Source organism: Manacus vitellinus, unplaced genomic scaffold (assembly GCF_001715985.3).
Source record: "Manacus vitellinus isolate BGI_N305 unplaced genomic scaffold, ASM171598v3 scaffold_48_pilon, whole genome shotgun sequence".
Lineage (NCBI taxonomy): Eukaryota > Metazoa > Chordata > Aves > Passeriformes > Pipridae > Manacus > Manacus vitellinus.
The window spans coordinates 5,219,693-5,240,866 of NW_021940593.1; the positions used below are offsets into that span (position 1 = coordinate 5,219,693).

The 21,174-nt window shown below is 44.7% G+C and overlaps 1 protein-coding gene across 1 annotated transcript in view; it reads left to right on the top strand.

Annotated features, from left to right (window-relative positions):
- PTEN (phosphatase and tensin homolog) overlaps nt 1-21,174 on the top strand; it is a 43,256-nt gene that overhangs the window by 12,036 nt on the left and 10,046 nt on the right. Inside the window, exons 2-6 of the mRNA XM_008927059.4 lie at nt 1,059-1,143; nt 5,482-5,526; nt 9,987-10,030; nt 13,190-13,428; nt 18,691-18,832. Of these exons, the coding sequence (XP_008925307.2) occupies nt 1,059-1,143; nt 5,482-5,526; nt 9,987-10,030; nt 13,190-13,428; nt 18,691-18,832 (555 nt within the window). The remainder of the gene's footprint in view (nt 1-1,058; nt 1,144-5,481; nt 5,527-9,986; nt 10,031-13,189; nt 13,429-18,690; nt 18,833-21,174) is intronic.

Genomic DNA, 21,174 nt, shown 5'->3' on the forward strand with positions numbered 1-21,174 from the left:
GCCCGAGCAGACCAATGTCTATTAATACTTGGATTACAACACAGTAAATGCTAATTCTTTTTTTTTTTCTGAGAGTACAAAACATTATTTCCGTGTATTCAGCTCTTAATGTTTTTCTGGAGTCTTGCAGTTAACGGTGTAAATGCAGAACTTGGTCTGTGCTGCTCTGCTGTGAGGGCTTGAGCTTGTGGGAATTCTGCAAGGGTGGAGTAAAGGAGTTTGTGTCCTACTTCAGGCTTTGCTTTGTGGACAACTAACTGGAATTTTAATATCTTGGAAGCTGCTGCAGTGTCTTCTATCCTGATGTTCCTGCTCTTTGCAGCTTTGGGATATTTTGACCATAAAAATGCTTCTTGAAAGGGTGGGATAATTTAGGTTAAAAGGGCCCTCTGGAAACCACCTCCTTCAGCCCCCTTGTTTAAAGCAGGGCCAACTTCAAACATATCATGCTTTGTTCTTGCTCCTTCTAAAATTAGTTTGAGGAGGAGTATGTTAATGCAGCAGGGTATGGGCTGTTCGAGCTGCTGCTTTCATTTCTGGTTTGATTTGCAGTGAAGCTTCTTCACTACATTATCATTTCTAATAACGTTTTAAACTTGGGAGTGCTTTCTTTATTGGAGTTATGTTAAAAAAAAATAAAAATCCATGTATCATTTCACCACCAGAAAAATAAATACCAGTAATTCTCTAGCAATTTGCTGTGAATTCTTTAGAGATGTAAACTTAGAGTTTTTTTTATTTGCCCTTTTTCCTTAGCACTGATTTGTTTGGGCTAAGAGGTCCTTTGCCTAAATTCTGTTGTCCCAGGTTGCTTTTGGCAAGTGAATTGCAGATAGTTCAGAATAAGAAATGAGGGTATTTTTTCAGAAGCAGGTAATTGTTGGGTTTTTTTTGATAAACAAGATGCATAATCCTTTTCACATTCCCATCTGTTGTGTGGAGTCGGTTGGAGTTGTTGCTTTGACTTGGATACAGTGAAACATTGGATTAATGTCCATTTAATGCTACTGCAGACATTTCACTTGCTTTACAAATATTTCCTTAACTTGCATATCCAGATATTTATCCAAACATAATTGCTATGGGCTTTCCTGCAGAGAGGCTCGAAGGAGTGTACAGGAACAACATTGATGATGTAGTAAGGTAAGGCTTTGTTTTTCTTTTCCTTAACTTATGAAGCTGGAATATTCTTTTCTGTACTTATTTGTGTTCTGCTAAGGAAAGGATGTGTGTTCTCCCTTGTAGAAATGGCAGGGTTTTTGCATCTTGTCGATGTTGCCTTATTAGTTTTCCTGGAAAATGTTGGAAACAAAGAAAATGGTCAGGCTGCTCCTGTGGGTTGATCTCAAATGCACATAATCTGCTTTTTTTAAGGTGAAAATTCACTTCAGTGAGTTGTGTTGGAGTAAAAAGGAGGTTCTTTGCTTTTAGCAAGACATGGGTCCATCACATTTCAGGATATGTTTGCCCTTACCCTTTCTTCAGTCATTAATAAAGTGCTTCATAAGTTAATTTTGAGTCAAAGTAGTAAATGTAGGTGACTTTATCTAAAGGCCTTTACTTTGGGTTGTATTCAGTAATCATGGATGAGGAGAAAAATCAGCTAAAATTTGTTATTTCTGCTAAAAACCCCTCCAGGTTGTCATTTTTATCATCAAATAAAGTCATTTGCTGTGAATTGCTGGCTGCAGCTGCAGGAGGGGTGCAGAGTGTTTTGGGAGCATCCTTGTAATTCTTTAGTCATCAGCACCCAACCTGGAGAGTGCAGTGTGAGAGGCTGCATTAAAAACTAAATATTGGGAGAAGCTGCCAAAAGTCTGTGTGTTTGGGATCCTAGGCTGTGGTTTTTTGAAGCCATGTGTGATCCTCTAGAGATCATTTGAGGTCACGAGCTCAGTAGCTCCAGGAGAGACATGATGTTTGGGTTGGGGGTAGTGCAGGAGGGTTTGCAGGGCAGTCAGGAGGAGGGCTGTCTGGGCAGGAAGGTGCTGCTCCCAGGTTTGAGAGTTTCTCCTGATTGTGCAAAGGGTTTGTCACTCCCACACAACATCCTTGGCTCTGAACTGGAGAGACATGGATTTGCTGGATGGAGCACTGAAGGATTGGCTGGGTGGCTGCACACACAGAGCTGTGGTTGAGGGCCCAGTGTCCACATGGAGAGCAGTGAGGAATGGGCTGATCCCACAGCAGGGGAGAGGAGGGGGGATTCTGCCCCTCTGCTCCATTCTGACGGGACCCCACCTGGAATGCCCTGCACAGTTCTGGTGCCCCCAACACAGGAAGGACTTGGAGCAAGTCTGGAGGAGGCCACAAAGTTGCTGAGGGGACTGGAACACCTCCTCTGTAGAGACAGGCTGGGAGAGCTGGGAATGATCAGCTTGGAGAGGAGAAGGTTGTGTGGAGACCTCACAGCACCTTCCAGGGTCTGAAGGGGCTACAGGGAAATAGGAGAGGAACTGTTCATTGGGAACTGGAGTGACAGGACAAGGGGGGAATGGGTTCAGATTGACACAGGGCAGAGTTAGATGGGATACTGGGATGAAATTCTTGGCTGTGAGGGTGGAGAGGCCCTGGCACAGGTTGCCCAGAGAAGCTGTGGCTGCCCCTGGATCCCTGGAAGTGTCCAAGGCCAGGTTGGACAAGGCTTGGAGCAACCTTGGATAGTGGAAGGTGTCCTGCCCTGCAGGGGGTGGAACTGGATGCCCTTTAAAGTCTCTTCCATATCAAACCATTCTGGACTTCTATAATCATGGACAGGCAGAATTAGCCCTGCTTGGTTTCACAGGTGACTGTTTGCATCCAGGTCTACCAAGAGCTGAGTTGAGAGCGAGTTGAGCTCCTCAGTTCCCACACTGGAAGGAATTGTAACCCTCACCTGGGCAGCAGTGGTCCTGAGGCAGTGGCTTCCCTGCACAGCTGCAGTGAGCTGGGCTCAGGGGGTTGGTTTTGCATGTCCAGCTGTCGTGACAAAGCTCCCCATCCACAGACAGCACTGAGAACATCAGAGGCCAGACCTGGCCAGGCTTGCAGAAGCCACTGTGTTCTCTGAGGCAACAGGGAGGTGTTGTCACTTATCCAGAGCTGGTCGTGTCAGGGAGGTCCAGTAGCAAGCTGGAAATACTCATGCAGTGTGTGTGTGTGTGTGTGTGTCTCTGCTGGGAGTGTTAACAGAGGTGTGGAGTTGTGTTCTATAATCATATGGCTGCACACAAGAAAAGGTTTCCCGGAGAGGTTGTGGGCTCCCCATCCCTGGAAGTGTCCAAGGCCAGGTTGGGCAGAGCTTGGAGCAACCTGGGCTAGTGGGAGGTGTCCCTGCCCATGGCAGGGGGGTGGAACTGGATGGTCTTAAGGTCCTTCCCAACCCATAAAACTCAGCCTCTGTAGCCAGCTTTCACTGCCAGCAGTCAGAGGCACGTTTTTGTGAAGCTGGTGGGGGCTTTGCATCTGCTGAGTGAAATATCTGTTCCCTGAGGGGCTTCATCTTTGGGAATTGTGGGGTAGGGGCAAAGGCTGCATTTAAAATAAATCCTAGAATGGTTTGGCTGGGAAGGGACCTTAAAGCTCATCTTGTTCCAACCCCCTGCCATGGGCAGGGACACCTCCCACTAGCCCAGGTTGCTCCAAGCCCCGTCCAACCTGGCCTTGGACACTGCCAGGGATGGAGAGTCCAAAAAAACCTCTCTGTACAGCTCATGCCAGGCCCTCACCACCCTCACAAGGAAGAATTTCCTCCTAATATCTGACATGGGAATAATCCAAATAAATAACAATAGGCAGCAGTCTTTGAAGGCTCTCTTTTATTCCCAGCATTGATTTCAGTTGCTTCTGGATGAAGGGAAATACATTTTATTGAGTACATAGGTATGTGTAAAATAGACTTTTGAAAGAGAATGCCTGTCTAATTATTAAGCTGTCCATAAACACTCTGATCAAAAGGAGCAGTGATCACCTAAAAGCATAATCAACCAAATTAAGATAGGGAGAGATGTAAATTAAGTGGCTGTAGGGAACTGGATGCTGAGGTAGTGATATGTTTGTTGCCTCCTATTTTTAAACAAGAATAAAATGTGATCATGCAGCGTTTTCCACGTTGCACTCCTCATCTGCTCCAGTCATTTTTTATTGTGGAATTATTTTTCCAAGAGCTTTTTATGAGAAATTCAACGTTCTTGAGCCCCGGAGCAATTGGCATCGAGCCAGGATCCACCAGTGGGCTTTTTCTGACTGTCCTGACAAATTCCAGGCTAATACTGCATGAGAAGTACGACCTGGACCGCTGGCAGTGTCACTTGGAGAGGTTTGGGATGGAATTTTGTCCTTAGAAAAATGACTTCTCCTCCTCCCTGTGGATGTTACTGGCAGAAGCGGAGTCAGCTCTCCTCACTCTCGTGTGTGTGTGAAACAAGCAGGAGTATCTCCCGAGAACAGCTCTCCGTGTCCACCATCTCCCTCGGGCTCTCCAAGTCTGCCGGGGGGAACCAGCAGGAGTCCTGGGATATGTTTTCCCGGTGAAATCGGAATCTCCCCCTCGCCGCGGCGCGAGGAGCCCTCACATCTGTTCCTGCTTTAACGCCCGGCTTTAACCACCGACTTCTCCTGGGTTCCTCTGGAATATTATGACTGATAACCAGAGCTTGTTTTTGCTTGAGCTTTCCAGGATTTTAGCAGCTAGTGTTTCTTTTCAATTCGAACAGCATGTTCTGTCATGGCTAATTAAATTCCTCCTGGCTGATGTGCAGATACACACTGTTGATGATGTTAAGTGTAAACATTTGTATGTTATTCCTTCTTGCACATTGCCAGGTGACACATCATATATAATCACGGCAATTTTGATGAATCATGTTTGCAGTTTGGCTTGCCGAGGCTTGTATGGGAAGTTGGGGTTTTTTGGGTTTTTTTTTGGTTTTTTTGGTTTTTTTGTTCCAAAGTGAGCTTGGAAATGAAAGGACTGTGAAAAAGTGATCTCCCTCCTTCCTTTCAGAACCCACAGTATCACCGGGGACAGACTTTGGTGGCAAATAATGGCCATTTAAAAGGGGATTAAAAGGAACGGCTCAGGCTGCAGTTCAAACACAAAAGTTACTTTAACTGCTCTTTTTTGTCGTGGCACTAAAAATATTTTGCATAGATGATGAAATGGGAAGTGTTTACAGATCCCTGGTGTGATCAGTGCTTTCTGCTTTTCAAAATAACCAACCCTTCCTCAGCTTAACACAACGATCTGCAGCTATTTCAGGGGTTAGAAAACCAGTCCATACAGTAAATATTTCGATTGCAGGCCAGATCTTGGTTTTCTGAGTTGCAGTAATCATTTTATCCATGTTGCTGGATTATTTGGGTGAGTGAGGCTTTGGGGCACTGCAGGGAATGCAGAGCTGCACATGCTGGGTGGTGCTTTGAGGATGCTGCAAATTAAGGTCAACATTATTGCAATGTATATTAATACATGTTTTGTTTTCTCTTTCCTTCCTATTTAAGGTTTTTGGATTCAAAGCATAAAAACCATTACAAGATATACAATCTGTAAGTATGCTCTTAGAGATGCATTTTCCCAAAATAATGACTTCTAAAAATAGCTTTGGGGGGGGAGTGCAAATGGCTTCTTGTTGCTGTCCCGAAGCAGAGCCGGGGATGTTTTGCACATTTCTTAAAACAATTAAGGCTGATTGAGAGCACTGGTACTTCATTTAGAGGAGCTGAGCGAGGTTAAATGAAATGCTGGGGTGTATTCACATTACTTGAACGCTTTTAAATGACTTGGCACCCAGCCCATCTGGAGCTTGTACCATGTGATTAAAAAGTGAAAACTAATTCACAGCAGGCTTTCTGTTCGTGTATTAATGTCCAATTGCCAAATGAATATTTTCCTGGGGTTTTTTTCTCTGGTTTTGGGTTGGTTGTTTTTTTTAATCCTACATTGGTACCGTGGCTCTGTTTGCTTCCTCGCTCCTCTTGTCTGTCCCTATTTGTTACTTTAAAAAAGCTGTTGGAGCGATGGGTGATGGTTTCTCACTTCTCCAAGTGCAATGTTTTTCCTCTGAAAATTTAGTTATGCAGAAAGCTGTTATTGTTGCTGTTCCCTGATCAAATTTATATGTTAGCTTAGGCTAATTTCATTTGTATAAATGATTTGGTGATGTCAGCTGCCGTTGAAAAGTAGGTCGTGGTTTTCCTACCCCTCATCTTTTTCCTAGAAATCTGAGTTGAAGATTGATTCTCTGAAGTGCTACAGTTTTATTTTTATTTTTTTAATGAATATGTTTCCAAATATCTGCAATTAATGGAAAAAATTACTGCAGTCTGGAAATCCAGGCAATGCATGACACTGTAATCTGTCAGTCATTAAAAGTAAGAATTTAAAAATGAGGATTTAAATCTGCCTCTAAGTTAGCTGAAGGATTATGCATCAAGCAGCTCTGTTTCCTGATGGTGGGGAGAAGTGACAGTAGAAACTGAGAAACTGTATTCTGATTTTGAAGTTTTCTGGAGGGTAGGATGGGACAGAAAATATATGGACATAAAATATAGTCAGTGGCTATCTTTCATACAGTTTAGGAGCAAATTTGTATTTTTCAGCTTAGAAGCCCTCCAGAATGTTATCCTGTGAATAAATGGATACAATTTCTGGGAGGAGGTTGCTGTGTGTAAGCCAGGCTTGGTCAGAAAGTAGGATTTTAGTAAGCCTGATGTGCATCTTAGCAAGTCGCTCCTCGGGGAGGTGGTGCCTGAAAAGTTTCCACTTGGTCTGCCAGCAACCTCATTTTACTTAAAAAAAAAAAAAAGTGAAAAAGGGCAAAACCCAGTCCCCCAGCCCTACACAGGAACAGCTTTAAAGTTTGTAAGTGAGAAGAGCTGTGATGAGACAAATGCATTTGACATTTACGTTACCGGGCCGTGTGTTTTCAGCTGTGAAAAGGACTTGTCCAGGTGTGCCAAAGGCTTTTGTTTGCAAGTTCTTCGTGTAAAAATGGATTTCCCTCTTGCTGACCTTGAAAACAAATAAAGCTTCCTAAAATTACTCACCCTCAGATGAAAACTTTTGGAGGGTAAAACATCCTGTTAAAGTGTGAGGGGGTTTTTTCTTCCCCAAGGCGTGGATCAGTTGCAAATGAAGATTTAAGTGATTTACTTGGAAAGTGGAGCTTTTAAACTGTGCATCCACGTGTGGAGAGGCCAGATTATCTCTTGGATCCTTTTGCAGGCAAGGTTTATACACATAAAATGCCATCAGGTGACTTGTTGCAGTGTTTGGTCAGGAGATGGGAAGGAATTGCATCCATCAGGTCTTCCAGAGAACTTCATCTCTTCAGATGGAGCTGTAAATAATCACCTATTGTCTGTGTTTCAAAGAAGGAGGTGGGAGTTCAGAGGAGCTACGTGATTATAGTCAGAATTATTTCAAACTGTCACGGGGTTTGAGTTCCCTTAAGGTGGCTGTTCTATGAAGTTTGATTTAAAAGGATTTAGAGGTTTTTCTGAAATTATATCAGTTATGCTGCATCCTCACATCTTTTAGCTGCTTGAGCAAGTCCATTTTGCTCCTTGTTTGTGTGGGTTCTCTCCTGTGTTCCTTTAACCCTTTGCTTTCTCAGTATTCTTCTTTATTTATATTCATCCCCTTTCAGTTCAAGTGCTGCCAGATCGTTACCTCCCCTTCTGGAATCCTCTCCATCTCCTCCAGGGTATTTCCTGCAGGCAGATGGTTGAAGGAAGGAGCTGTGATGAACAATGTGGATTTTATGTGCATGTTTGTTGCTCTGGGGCAGAGGAAGCCTGAAGTCCTGTTGGCAGTGGGATCACGATTGATCAGGAAGGTGCCTGGCAGCCCTTTGGTGCTTTAAACTCCCTTTAATCCTAGGGAGGGTTATAAGACCTGTGCCAACCCACTCCTTAACCCCAAAATGCAAAGAAATATTCAGGTTTCATCTGGAGACCTGACTGTTACAGGTGTTTAAAAAAAAAACAAACCAAAATACTTTTGAAGTATCAAGCCCCTCCAGCACCCCCCAAAGTGTGTGTTGGTGGAATCTCTGCTGCAAATACACAGGATTTTGGTGCAGCTGTGCCTGGAACTCTGCATTCAGTTGTGTTCAGCTCCCAGAAGAGGGCATAGAGAGGGCCATGGCTGTGTTTTGTGCTCAGCTTCTAGCCTTGGTATCAGCAAAACTATTTCTTATCCCTCATGGTATTTGACTTGATACTCTCTCAGACTTCAAATTTTGAAGGCTGCCCGTATGCAGATTAATTTTTTTGTGTGTGTTTTGAAGACTTTCATCTCTTCCTACCCATTTCAACTGGGTGTTTCTTTAAAAGGAAGCAGGAAACCTTGGATAAGATGCTTTGTGTTAACTGCTTTGCTTCCTAGCAGGCTCTGCTTCCAAAGTGCAGGTGCTGAATGGTGACTCCATCCTGGGGGAACATCCTGCATCCAACCTTTCTTCTCCAAGGGTTGAGTGCAGATAATGTTTTTGGGAGTCTCACCTACCTTCACCTGTGTCGGGTCACTTCTGACCCAGGGAAAGTGTCAGCAATGTGGTGGGAGCTGTAAAAGCTGCCAGAGTTCTCCCTAGATGAGGGTAGAGTCAAGAAGGCTCTGGAATGCTGAGAGAGGGAAGCACTGAGAGCACATGTAACCCCAGCAGAGCTGCCTCTGGCTGGTGTGTGTCTCGTGGACAAAGCTCAGAGCAGCTCTGTGAGGCTCCAGTTACAGTCACAAGTAGGAGCCCAAAAGTTTACGTGTCTGAAAGTGTCAAGTCAGCTCCATGTGGCTCCAAAGGCTGCAGTCATAACAGACCTGGGGAGGAGAGATGAGTTCATCCCAGTCCTGAAACTGGTGTGGGAATTGCAGTCCTGGGAAGAGCAGAGGTTGCAGTCAGAGCAGAAGATCTACGTGTGCTTCATCTGCTGAAATGACTCCTGGCTGTTGTGTTTCAACTTGGGGTCCTGTTGGTTCATAGAATTACAGGATGGTTTGGGTTGGAAGTGACCTCAAATCTCTCCTCATTCCACCTCCTGCCATGGGCAGGGACACCTTCCACTAGCCCAGGTTGCTCCAAGCCCAGTCCAACCTGGCCTTGGCAGGATTCGAGTCAGGATTGTTCTTTTCCTTTCTGAGCTGAACTTTCACTCCTGTCACTTGGCCTCAGAGAGCAGCTCCAAGGAATATTGCAAGGGCAGCCACTCTTGCCTTCTTTCCCTTTATCCCAGCATCTGATCTGGTTGTTCCCTTGGCATGTGCCATTTGGGCTGGTTTAGAGCCCAGCTGATGGAGTTCTGTCTGATCCCTGGTGTTGTCACCCTGCAGGACAGCCCCAGGGTGGGTTGCTGCTCTTGCTTCAATGGGTCTCTTTGAGTGGTGAGAGGCACTGATGCAACTCCCAAGTCTTCAGAAATGTGCCATTTTCCTCTGTCTGGGGGGGAGAAACTGGCTGACTGGCATTTTAAGTTCACTTAAATTCAAGAAGCAATGCCAAGTGTGGTCTCTGTGAGAACATTTGGTGGAGCTTTCAGTTGTCTGTGGTGGTCCTGAAATGGCCTCGTGATCCCCATCACTCCTCTGTTGCTTTAGGGGCATCTTGATATGTGTTTTGAGTTCAGGATCAATTGGATGAAGGTCACAGCTGTTTGCTCTTCGTGTGTTTGGGAGCATAAAGCTGCTGGAGTGGCTGGAGCTGTTAATACCACAGGTTAAAAAGTAATTATATATTGCATTACTTACGTGAATTGTGTCACGTTGGTTAAACATACCAATGGACTACAGTTAGCAGAGGGTGAGTTTTGCCTTTCAGTAAAATAACTTGATATTTTAGTGAGCAGTTTTCTATATCTGCAGCAAAGCAGTTTTTCTGTGTGTAACCTCTAGCTATAGTTTTAAATCCTAAAGGTGATGGGCGCACAGGATTTTCCCAGCTGTGTGTTCCAAGGTGTGACAGATGTTGGGAGTGCCTCAGAGACTTGAACTCTTGTCTGTTTTTCTTTTTCAGATGTGCTGAAAGACATTATGACACCGCCAAATTTAACTGCAGAGGTATGTTTTCACTGTTTGATATGTGTCCTCTTTAAACTTCAGTGAATGAAGGGCTAAAGGAGGAGCTGATGAAGAGTCATGTAGGAGATCTGGGCACCAGGAATGATGTCAGATTGCTTTGAGTCATTGGAAAAACTTGCTGTGTTCTTGGGGCTTTCAGAAAATGTTCCTGACAGTTAAAGATCAGGACCTAATAAGAAATGTACTGCTGCAAAAATCTTTGCAGGAGGGGTTATAGAGAAGTTTCAGTTCAACGAGCAAACTTATTGTACAATTTACACGTGAAGCTCTGGAGGAGTCTGGTTCTTAGGAAGAGTAAAAATGGAGAACACTTAAACCACCGTCACTGTTTGTATAAAGCAGCTTTTTGAAGATCTGACATAACCTTCAGGTGCTTAAAAAAAAAAATTAATTCCCGTGTGGTGCCTCTTAGAGATGAGCTGGGTTTGAGTGAGACACTTTGCAGAGCTACTAAAACCAGCAGGGAAACTTTCAGGAGGGCCTTTTGACCAGGTCTTTGGTGAATGGATATTGATATGCCTGTTGTGTCAGTATTAACTCCCCAGGTAATGAATAAATACAGATTTACCTTCATTCTTTGGGCAGAGGAACTCTCTGGCCACAGTAGCAGAGCTGCCTGGGTGGGTGAGGAGTTCTTTTGTCTGCACAATTGTAGGAGATGACCAAATTTTGGCAGTGTGGGCTAATCCTACATCATAGCAAGAGCTCAGCTTCTTTTTTTATTTTTTTTTTTAATTATTATTATTTCAAACCATCCTTCTAGTTATAAAAGAGGGGTTTAGAATGTGACCAAAATATAATTGGCTGCTTTAATGTGTGAATATAGAAGGACCAAAATTGTCATGTTGAAGCCATCATCACTTCTGATTTGCTCCCACCGTGCTGAATGACATGTCCTGAAACCTCACTCCATATATAAAAGCCAGGAAAAAAAAAGTATTTTAAGATGTGCTTGAGCAGTGCTTTGGGTGAGGAGAGAAAAGGCGTAAATGAAAAGGACGTGGTTCTAATATGGCCAGAACATATGTTTGCTTTAATTTATGCTTTTTGATAGGGAGGTGTCAGATCCCTGCACTGTCAATCCCAACCCAAAGTGTTGTTTGTGACAGCACCTTTCACAGCTCCTCTGCACATGTAGCATTTTTTTTCTTTTCATCCCTGAATTAGTTAACCTTAGATAACCAAACTGGTGACTCAGGACTTCCCTTAGCAGAGGAACAACAGCTCTACTTTGAAATCCCCTGAAGTGAATTAATTGCAGAGGGAACTTCTTACTTGTACATTTAGCATGAAACACCAGAGTAGTTCATTATTCACCTTGGATGCTCTTGCATCAAATTAAACCCTAAAAAGCTCTTCATCTTCTTTGGGAATTTGCTTTCTGTCCCGGGTTTTGCAGTTCCCAGAGTACTTCTGTGCTGGAAATTACCTTCTGCTTTGCCACAGACTTTCCTTTTTTTTTTCCCCACTCCTTTATATGCTGTGGGATTGGAGAGAGTGATCAGGCTCATGCTCCAGTGTTAGGAATCAAAATCCACCGAGGACCTGCACCTTCTCAAGGACCAGCTCAAGGCTGGTGAATGTTTCCTTCCTCTTAATCCCCCCACAACATCACAGGGCACCCATTTCATCTTCAGCTCATTCCATCTCTGAAGAAATTGCCACGAGGTTTGCCTTTGATCCCAGACCTTGGAGAGCACCTTCAGCATGCTGTGACTTCTTGGGGTTTTTCAGGCTGCTCTTCCAGGACTGTTTTACTCCCCTTTCCGTGGGAACCTTGCTGGCTGTAATTACAGGAGACTCAGAGCTGGATGGACAAATTTGCAGCGTTTTTGCAGCTTCTTTTCTTAAGGATTTCTAAGTAAATTCCTGCTTTCACTTACATCTGCAAAAAATGGCATCTCTGAGTTCACATAAAATGATCCTTTGGGGAGTCTTTGGATCTTCCATGTGGGAGAATTTATTAGTTGTGTGTTCATGTTGGTGAACCTTCGTTGTTTCTTTAGCAAAGATTGTTCACTTTGTTGGGCTTCCCTATTTGGTCTTGTGGGAGAAGTGAATAAACTGTCCTTGTAGATCCTTGCAAAAGGCTTCAGCCTTGTGCTGCAGTCATTTAGCAGTTCCATAACTTCATCCCTCACTTCTGCTCTTTTAAGTCCTTGGGGATTCATCAAAAGGAGCCTTGTGTGTGTGACCAGAGAGTAGGGCTTACGAAACAAATGCAGACCCTTGCCAAAAAATGGAATGTATTCATTTTTAGCCCAGAAAAGGAAATGGTGTTCCTAGCTGAGAATTTTTTCAGCGAACCAGAGTTGTGTTTATAAGATCCCAAGGCAGATGGAGAATTGGGGTGCACTTCATCAAGTGCCTTCTCCTGGTGAAACTAAAACATCCCTTGGAATTCTGCTGGTCAGCCTGACATTGTCTGTCATGTGATCTGAAGTGGTCAAAGTCTGGGTGCTTCTCTCTGCTTATTTTTTGCTCTCTCTCGTTTCCTTTCGTTTCCGGCGTGAAATTCTTTCCATCTCCAGATGGAACAAAGTGTGTGTGTGTGTGTGAATACACCCGTGTGAGAAAGGAGGACTGCAAACCCCACAAGTATTGCCAGTGTTTTATATGGGCTTTCTCTCTTGATTACCATTATTTTTTTTAAATATGGAAATGGCAGGTTTTTGTTTCAAAGCACCTTTGAGAGTTTGTTCCCAATGCAGACCCGACTGTGCTCAGTTATTTTTCAGCAAAATTCCTGCTGCCTGCCCAGTGACTGAGGTCTGGCCCTATTCTCTCTCAGCAGGTAGTTTAATTATTGCTGGAGTAATGGGTTTCCACAAGGCTATTCTTTGTGCCAGCACGCTCTGAAATTCTAGAAGATTCCTGTTGCAGAGCCTGTGCCTCTCATTTCAATAGAGGTGTGAAATAGTTGCTTCATGGAGCAGGATTCTTATGGATTACTAGAGAAATGTCTGCAGTGCTTATAATATACTGACTAATATTAGAATAAAAAATAGATACCTATATGTAAATGGGGGGGGGGGTTACTTAATAAGTTAATTTTTACATGTTTGTCACAGAGTTGCTCTGTCTGAGCTCGCTGCATTCCCCTTTGACATTCTGATGAATTCCTCCTTCTCCTTGCAGTTGCACAGTACCCTTTTGAAGACCATAACCCACCACAGCTGGAGCTCATCAAACCTTTTTGTGAAGACCTTGACCAGTGGCTGAGTGAAGATGACAATCATGTTGCAGCAATCCACTGTAAAGCTGGAAAGGGACGAACTGGTGTAATGATTTGTGCATATTTGTTGCATCGAGGCAAGTTTTTAAAGGCTCAAGAAGCCCTAGATTTCTATGGGGAAGTAAGGACCAGAGACAAGAAGGTGAGATACTCCCTGTTCTTCTGTTCCCCTCCCTGTAACTTGCTGCTTTTCCTCCTTGAGATCATTTTGATGCTCCAACCCTTAAAGAAAAATACTTCCCATCAGTTGTGATATCTGGTTTGATTTAGCTTTAATATTAGCAGATCAGTGCAGTTATAAATGAAAAAGCTTTCCTAAGCAGTAGCAGCAACTAGCACAACACTAACACAGCCTGGTTTTTCCATCTCCTGTTCAAGAAGACCTGGACAGTCTATTTTAAATAGCTCTTTCAACAGAGTTCTGCTGTGTGTTACATCAGGTGGACAGTCCATGAGGGAACTTTCTCGTTCAGCATTTTTGCCCCAAATAAGAGGATTATTCCAGCTTGTTTTGCCTGAATGGATGAGCTGTTCATCTCCTCAGGTTCTTTTGACTTCTGTGGTGTTGTTTGGAGATGTGTAGGCATTACAGTTGAATATCCCTACTGTAGGAATATACTGGCATGTTGTTGGATGCCCCTTTTCAATAGAAGGGTAGTTAAGCACCTTTCTGGCCTTGTTATCCCTCAGTAATGGGAATTTCACCTCCTTATTTGAAATAAGTTGTGAATTGCAAGGTCACCTGAGCAAGCTTCCCTGCTCATCTTTCATCATTTCCTTGAGTATGTTGGTTGAGCATCCCAAAGGGATCATCCCAGCAGGGCAGTTGTTCCATCTCCTCAAGTACAGAGCTCTCTCTGTTCCCGTAATGTTTGCACAAAGTCTTAATTTCACAGTGTGAAGACCTCTAAAAAGCAGAGCTTCGTGTCTGAAGGCTCTTGAGAGCAGAAGTGGCACATGAGGAATTCTGGGATTTGGCTGTTAATTCACTGGAAGGAGCAAGTAGCTCCTTAGTTTGCTCCCTGGGCAAGGTGGAGCTGTTACTCCTTGGGCTGCTGAGTTGGTTGTGGTGTAACACCAGAGCAGAGGTGCTGTCAAAGTCTCCCATCAGAACTTTGAGGCTTTTGGTGAGAGTCCCTGCCTAGGGATGAGTGGTGTGAATAAACACAGTAGATTCCTCCTGCTGATGAGGGTTATCTCAAGAGCTGGATAAAGCAGCCCGAAAACCACAAAGCTGAAGAAATGCAGGGTAAAAAGGGTGTTGTGCCTCAGTTTCCCTCTTGGAAAAAGGTTGTATTCCTGCACATCACTGTGGTGGGATAAGGGCAGCTGGGTGTTCATCAGTACCCCAGTGATACCTTGGGCAACTTGGAGATAAGGGAACCTTAGTGAGAATAGTGAGAGCCTTGTTTAGCTTTACTCTAAATACTGTCTGTGACCAGCACTTTGTTTTGGTTTAGATGTCTCTACTGGAAGAGTTGATTTTTTTTTTCTTCTTTTTTTTTTCCTCCCCAGCTCCACTTGAGCATGGTTATCTTGATGTGGCCAGTGGGCAGCATTTGATTCACATAATCCTTCAAATAGTGTTTATAAACAGGTATTCCAGTGCAGGTTCTGGGAGCCTTTTCCTCCCTTGTGGCCCATATTTCAGTGTTATATGTCAAGTGCTGCTCTCTGATTTGCTCTTTCACCACACCTTTATATAACTGACTTCCTGAATTCGAAGCAAATGAGGCATCAAAAGAGCTGTTTGCATCTAAGGATGAGCAAATGCCTCTTCTCTTTTTTAGTTTATTTTTCCAGAGCAACCTGTGTATGATGAAGGAAAACTGGCTTTAATCAGGCACCAAATTTTCTTGGTTTAAAGCAAGAACAAGGCACACTCTTTGCATGTAGCTGCTGAGAACAGCCCAGCTCAAATCACTGTTGCCATTAATGTTCATGGCAGAGTGATTCTTGGAGGGTTCAGTCGGTGCTGGCAGGAAGTGTGAGTCTGATTGCAGGAGGAAGTGTGACTAATTGGCCAAGGGAACGAGCTCTCAGACTTCTGGAACAGGCTTTTTTTCCCAAGTGCCTGCTGGGAGAAGCAGCTTCAGGGAGGCCTTTGCACCGTCCAGTGAGAGCTGTTGTAGGTGAGGCCGAGAGTTGTGCTGTCCTGGGGAATTAAGAGGTTGCAAAACTGAGTCTACAAAAAGACTGGGACCAAAGCCTGCCGTGGGGGTTGGTTTATATTGCCTGGATAAGCTGCCTCTTGACTTCTCTAACTCGGGTAGTGGGGGAAACTTTTTCAGAAGAAGGGAATGATGAAGATTAGAAGGTATTGACTGCTGCTGCCTTGATGGCTTTTGTGGTGAGGATTAGGCTGGGAAGGAAGCACAGTGTGGACAATGGACAGGTATCAGCTGGGAACAAGTGGGGCTGGAGCTGGAGATGATCCATTCAGGAGCATTGTTTGACTATTATATTGTTGTATTTTCAAGAATGACTCCTAAGAGCTTTTTTATGAGGAAAGGCTGAGAAAATTGAGATTGTTCAGCCTGGAGAAGAAAAGCTTCGGGGTGACTTAATTGTGACCTTCCAGGACCTGAAGGGAGCCTGCAAGAAACATGGAGAGAGGCTCATTGCAAGGCCTTGGAGTGCCAGGACAAGGGGGAATGGGTTCAAACTGCCAGAGGGCAGGGTTAGGTGGGATATTGGGAAGAAATCCTTCCCTGGAGGGTGGGGAGGCCCTGGCACAGGTTACCCAGAGAAGCTGTGGCTGCCCCTGGATTCCTGGAAGTGTCCAAGGCCAGGTTGGATGGGGCTTGGAGCAACCTGGGCTAGTGGGAGGTGTCCCTGCCCATGGCAGGGGGTGGAACTGGATGATCTTCAAGGTCCCTTCCAAGCCACAGCATGCTGTGATACTGTGATTCTGTGGCAGTGGTATAACTGAACAGGAAATGCAAACCAACTCTTTTGTGTGAGGAAGTCTCAGAATGACTCTGTGAGCAGGGCAGGGATCCCGTGGCTGATGGCAGAGCTCAGCACTTGTGATTTCTGTTTGTTGGATGTGCTCAGGTGACAACCTCTGCTAAACCTCATGCCCCAAGCCTAGTGTGAGCCTGCAGCTTTACTCTCACAGTAGAGCATGTTATTGAAGTGAATGTGGGAGTATTACTTCCAAAAATGTTTGTTCTTCATGATACTGCCTGTGCTACATTGAGAGGAGAACCAGGAGCAGCACCTGACAGTTTTTGTGATGTCTGCACTGCTCACCAGTGCCCTGGGAAGCTCTGCTACAAGAATTAGAGAAGCTTATCTGACATCCATTTAAAAATGGTGGCAGTGATAGATGGGAAATACCAGCTTCTCAAGGAGAACATACTTGAACTACTTCCCTGTCCTTATTCTCCTGGAGTAAAAGTGAGCAGGGGTTGATTGTAACTCTTGGAATATTATTAGCTCTTTATGAAAATGTTCTACTTGGAATTCAGACCTTTGGAAAAGGAGAACTCTGAGTTTTGCTTCAGTGTGCCTGGTTCTTGGGGTGTCTTAACAGGAAAGGCTGTGTCTCCAGGGAGTAAATCTCTTTGGCTGGAGGGCTAAAACTGCCTTGTTGGACAAGAAGTGGATTTGCTTTGGGATTGACAAGCACTGTGAACGTGACTGTGCTCCCTTGGCTCTGGTCCCAGCCTTGGTTGTTCTGGTGGGGTGCTGGGGTTTCTCTGTAGGACACGTCCTTCAGGACAGGAGGGAGCAGTGAGCAGAGAGGTTTGTCTTCTCCTGACCTGCCTGGTTTTCTTCTGCTTGGCAGTGTTGGCAAACTCTGCTGCTCTGCTCTGAGCCTGGGCTGTGCTCAGAGCCCAGGAAAGCAAGGGTGAAAGCTCCCTTAAGAAGTGGGTGTGATAACTGCTGAGGACATCTGAGCCAAAACCACGGGCAATGTAGAAGGCTTAGGAAGGTCATTGTACAAGTGCTGCAGGGAAAGGTCTTTTGTGTAATCTAGAAGCAGCTGAAGTGATAAGGAGGCATAATTATCAACATTTTTTTTTAATAATGGCAGGAAGTGACTATTTTCATGTGTGCAGAATAGAGATTTGCTAAATTGAAAGTACTCTGGCCACTCTAAGCTTATGGCTGCTGTGAGGTGAAGCAGGTGAAACTTAAGAGCTTGTAGAAATAGCTTGGGGTAGGTTTTATGACCAAAATGCTCACAGACTCATGTATGAAAACCTTTTGCTTATTTTTATTTATTGTAATCCCACCCAGCTTTAATCAGAAAATTTACTTACTGATGCTGTTGTATGTAATACAGGTTATTATAAATGTAAGGCATTTTCTGGGAAATGAAATAATTTTTCATCTTTCTCACTTTTGCTTGAAAATGTTAGCTGTAAGAGCTTTAAAACTGTTCCCTTACTCGAAGCTTTAAGCTGACTGAAAATCAGTAATGAAAACATTTGTAGGTTATATGCTCTCAAAGCAAATATTTGCTTTAGAGTTGTAACAACTGAAGTCTTTCATTGCACACTTTGGGCTGTAGGGCCTATTGTAATGAAACTTCCCAGCTTTTTTGGGGGAAAACATTTCAGAGGAACGTTAGAAGGCAACATCTGTCCCGAGTACGGTGATATTAGTAAACATCAGAATCTTTTGACTTAAACTGCTGTCAAAATGTAATTCCTCTAGTGGTGCTTAAAAATTAGAGTATGTTCAAGGCACCTCCTGCTTAACACCTCACACTGCCCCCTCCAAAAAAAGCAGGAGCATGACCCTCAGGATGTCTGCAGGGTTTGTTTTTAAGATATGGGAAAAATCTGCCTTCTTTTCCTCATTACTGGGGGTGGATGTTGGGAGAGCACAGAATCGTGGATTGGTTTGGGTTGGAAAGAACCTTGAAGCTCGTCTAAGTTCCAGCCCCATCCAACCTGGCCTTGGACACTCCCAGGGATCCAGGGGCAGCCACAGCTTCTCTGGGCAACCTGTGCCAGGGCCTCCCCACCCTCCCAGGGCAGGATTCCTTCCCAATATCCAGTCTAATCCCACTCTCTGGTCAGTGGGAAGCCATTCCCCTTGTCCTGTCACCCCAGGCCCTTGTCAGTAGTCTCTCTCCATCCTTCCTGTCGTCTCCCTTCAGATCCTGCAAGACCACAGTTAGGTGACCTCAGAGCCTTCTCTTGTCCAGTCTGAACAATTCCAATTCTCCCAGCCTTCCCTCAGAGCAGAAGGGCTCCAGCCCTTTAGGATGTACTAAAGTTACTGGAAAACCAGTGCCCTGCTTGTTGCTGGAGACTGGTTGCTGATGATTCCCCTGTTCCTTGGTGGTCCCTTTGCCCTCAGGGGTATCTGAGGAGCAGGGCAGGAGCTCTCTCAGTGATGCTGATGAACGATCACAGTTTCTGACACTTGTTTTCCCTCTGTTTAGGGAGTGACAATTCCCAGTCAGAGACGCTACGTGTACTACTATAGCTACCTGTTAAAGAATCACCTGGATTACAGACCAGTGGCACTGCTGTTCCACAAGATGATGTTTGAAACAATTCCCATGTTCAGCAGCGGAACTTGCAGTAAGTACCCGGCCCCCGGTGGGAAACGTGGGCCTTGGGCGTGGTGATGGCACCAAGAGCTGCACACCTCCATGGAGAAGGTCACACTTACACCCCTCACCTTCCAAAATCTGCTGGGTTAGTGTGGTCTGTCTGCTGGGATCCTCCCAGGTGGGGTAACTCGAGGTCTGGGAGGGACTCGGGATTGTTTTACTGCAGTTTGAAACTGGGGAGTGTTTGATGGTTTGAAGATCAGTGATGCCATATACAGAGTCAGTTAGGTTGGAAAAGACCTCCAAGACCACGGAGTCCAACCTCTGACCCATCACCACCTTGTCCACCAGAGCAGAGCACCGAGTGCCACGTTCCTTGAACACGCCCAGGGATGGTGACCCCACCATCCAATATATTTATATTTCAATATTTGCTCCTTACTTTTATAAAAAGCCTCCTTTTTTTAAAATACAGCAACTCTTGGGAAACATGAATTGCTGCAAAACATTTGCTTAATGGCGTGTTGGCTTCAAATGCAACAACATCATTCTCCCCATGATGTTTAAAAAAATAAATGAATCAGTTCAACTGGGTAAATATCTAATTAACTCTGGAATAAACTTTTCTTTATGTGGAGGCTTCTAAAGCCTGGAATACACCTGTAAATGATTAACCTGATCTGCTGGTACACTGTGTTAGGGAGGAACAGCAGATTTCTTGAAGCTCTGTAATATAAATACAAACTCTGCTGTCCTGTGGGCTGCGTGACAGGGCAGTAACTGCCTAGTGCTGCGTGCTCATTTTTTTGGTGGTGGAAAAAATCTTTCTGGTGGTTTTGCTATGGGGATTACAGCAATGTGTAATTAATTCCAGTGCCTCCTGTGGCTTTGATTAAAATGGGCCCTGTTAATATTGTTGTGAGACACTACCTGAACACGTAACACACAGAAGAAACAATCGAGCAAGTTGTCAGGCTGGGCTGAGGAGGAGGAAGGGAGGAGCCTCTGCCAAAAAACCTCTGCCTCTAGGGGAGAGGTGTGGAGGTTACAGATTTCTGCAATTACCACTTATTTAATGTTTTGGATAAACTGTGCTGTACTTGCCAAATGAAGCTACAAGTCTGAATCACTCGTGTGAGCATTGACTTGGGTGTCCATGGCAGGCTCTGGGTGTGCTGTTTTCATGGGATGAACAACAGATTTGCTAAGCACCTGAGAAGGCAGATGAACTATCAACTTCAGCATCTTTGTCTGCTGCAATATTTTAAGTTTCTCTGGAGTTTTCAGTGATTTTTCAGAACGTCAAACCCGTGGGCTGTGTTGTTTCTTTAGCTGCATTATCGACTGCGATGGGAGGAATTTTACACTGAGCACAGTATCTTCAAACCTGACTTCCTGGTTATCATTGTGCTGTTCTAAAGTCACTGACCAAGAAGGGTTGTGCCTCTCAGGCAAAATGAAAGGATGTCAGGGTTTCACAGCTCTGAGGATTTGAGGGAGATAAGGTGAGAGAGTTGGGGCAGTTCGAGCCTGGAGAAGAGAATACTGGGTAGAGACCTCACAGCACCTTCCAGGACCTGAAGGGGCTGCAGGGAAGCCAGAGGAAGACTCTTATCAGGAACTGTGGTGATAGGACAAGGGGGAAGGACTTGACACTAGCAGAGGGGAAACTTAGGTTGGAAATATGGATGAAATTCTTCCCTGGAAGGATGGGAGGCCCTGGCAGAGGTTGCCCAGAGAAGCTGTGGCTACCCCTGGATCCCTGGAAGTGTCCAAGGCCAGGTTGGACAGGGCTTGGAGCAACCTGGGCTAGTGGGAGGTGATCCTGCCCAAACCATTCCGTGTCTCTCCGAGTCTGTAACAGTTTCACAGCTGGGCTGTTCAGCAGGATAATGTGGATGTGCTCCATAGGGATTCCCACAGCTCTGCAGGGGTGTCTGGCAGTTTCCAAAGAAACCCTGCTTGGACTGCACTAAAAGCCTCTCATAATGTCCCTGTTACCCCTGCAGATTTAATTTGGGAGTTCTGCTGTGGCACTTCTTTGGTGCTGGTGATATATACAGGACCAAGTCGGTGCTGGTTGGTTTTGTATCTTCATGTTCGATTCTATCCTTTGTTTTGTTTGTTTAACAGTTGCATTTGTGTAAGAGTAGAAGTTTGTGCTGACATGACCACCCACTCTACAATTGGAAGAAGAGATGAGAGAGAATAAAACCCCTCAGATCCATGTGATGCAGCACACAAAGAACATCAAATAGTTGTCACTTCATGTAGTTATTTCTTACTATATTGAAAACAACGACTTCCTAGGAGCTCTGGTTGCCTGAAAGTATTGCCATGAAGGACAGAAATCTGTTGTTTGCAGTAGCC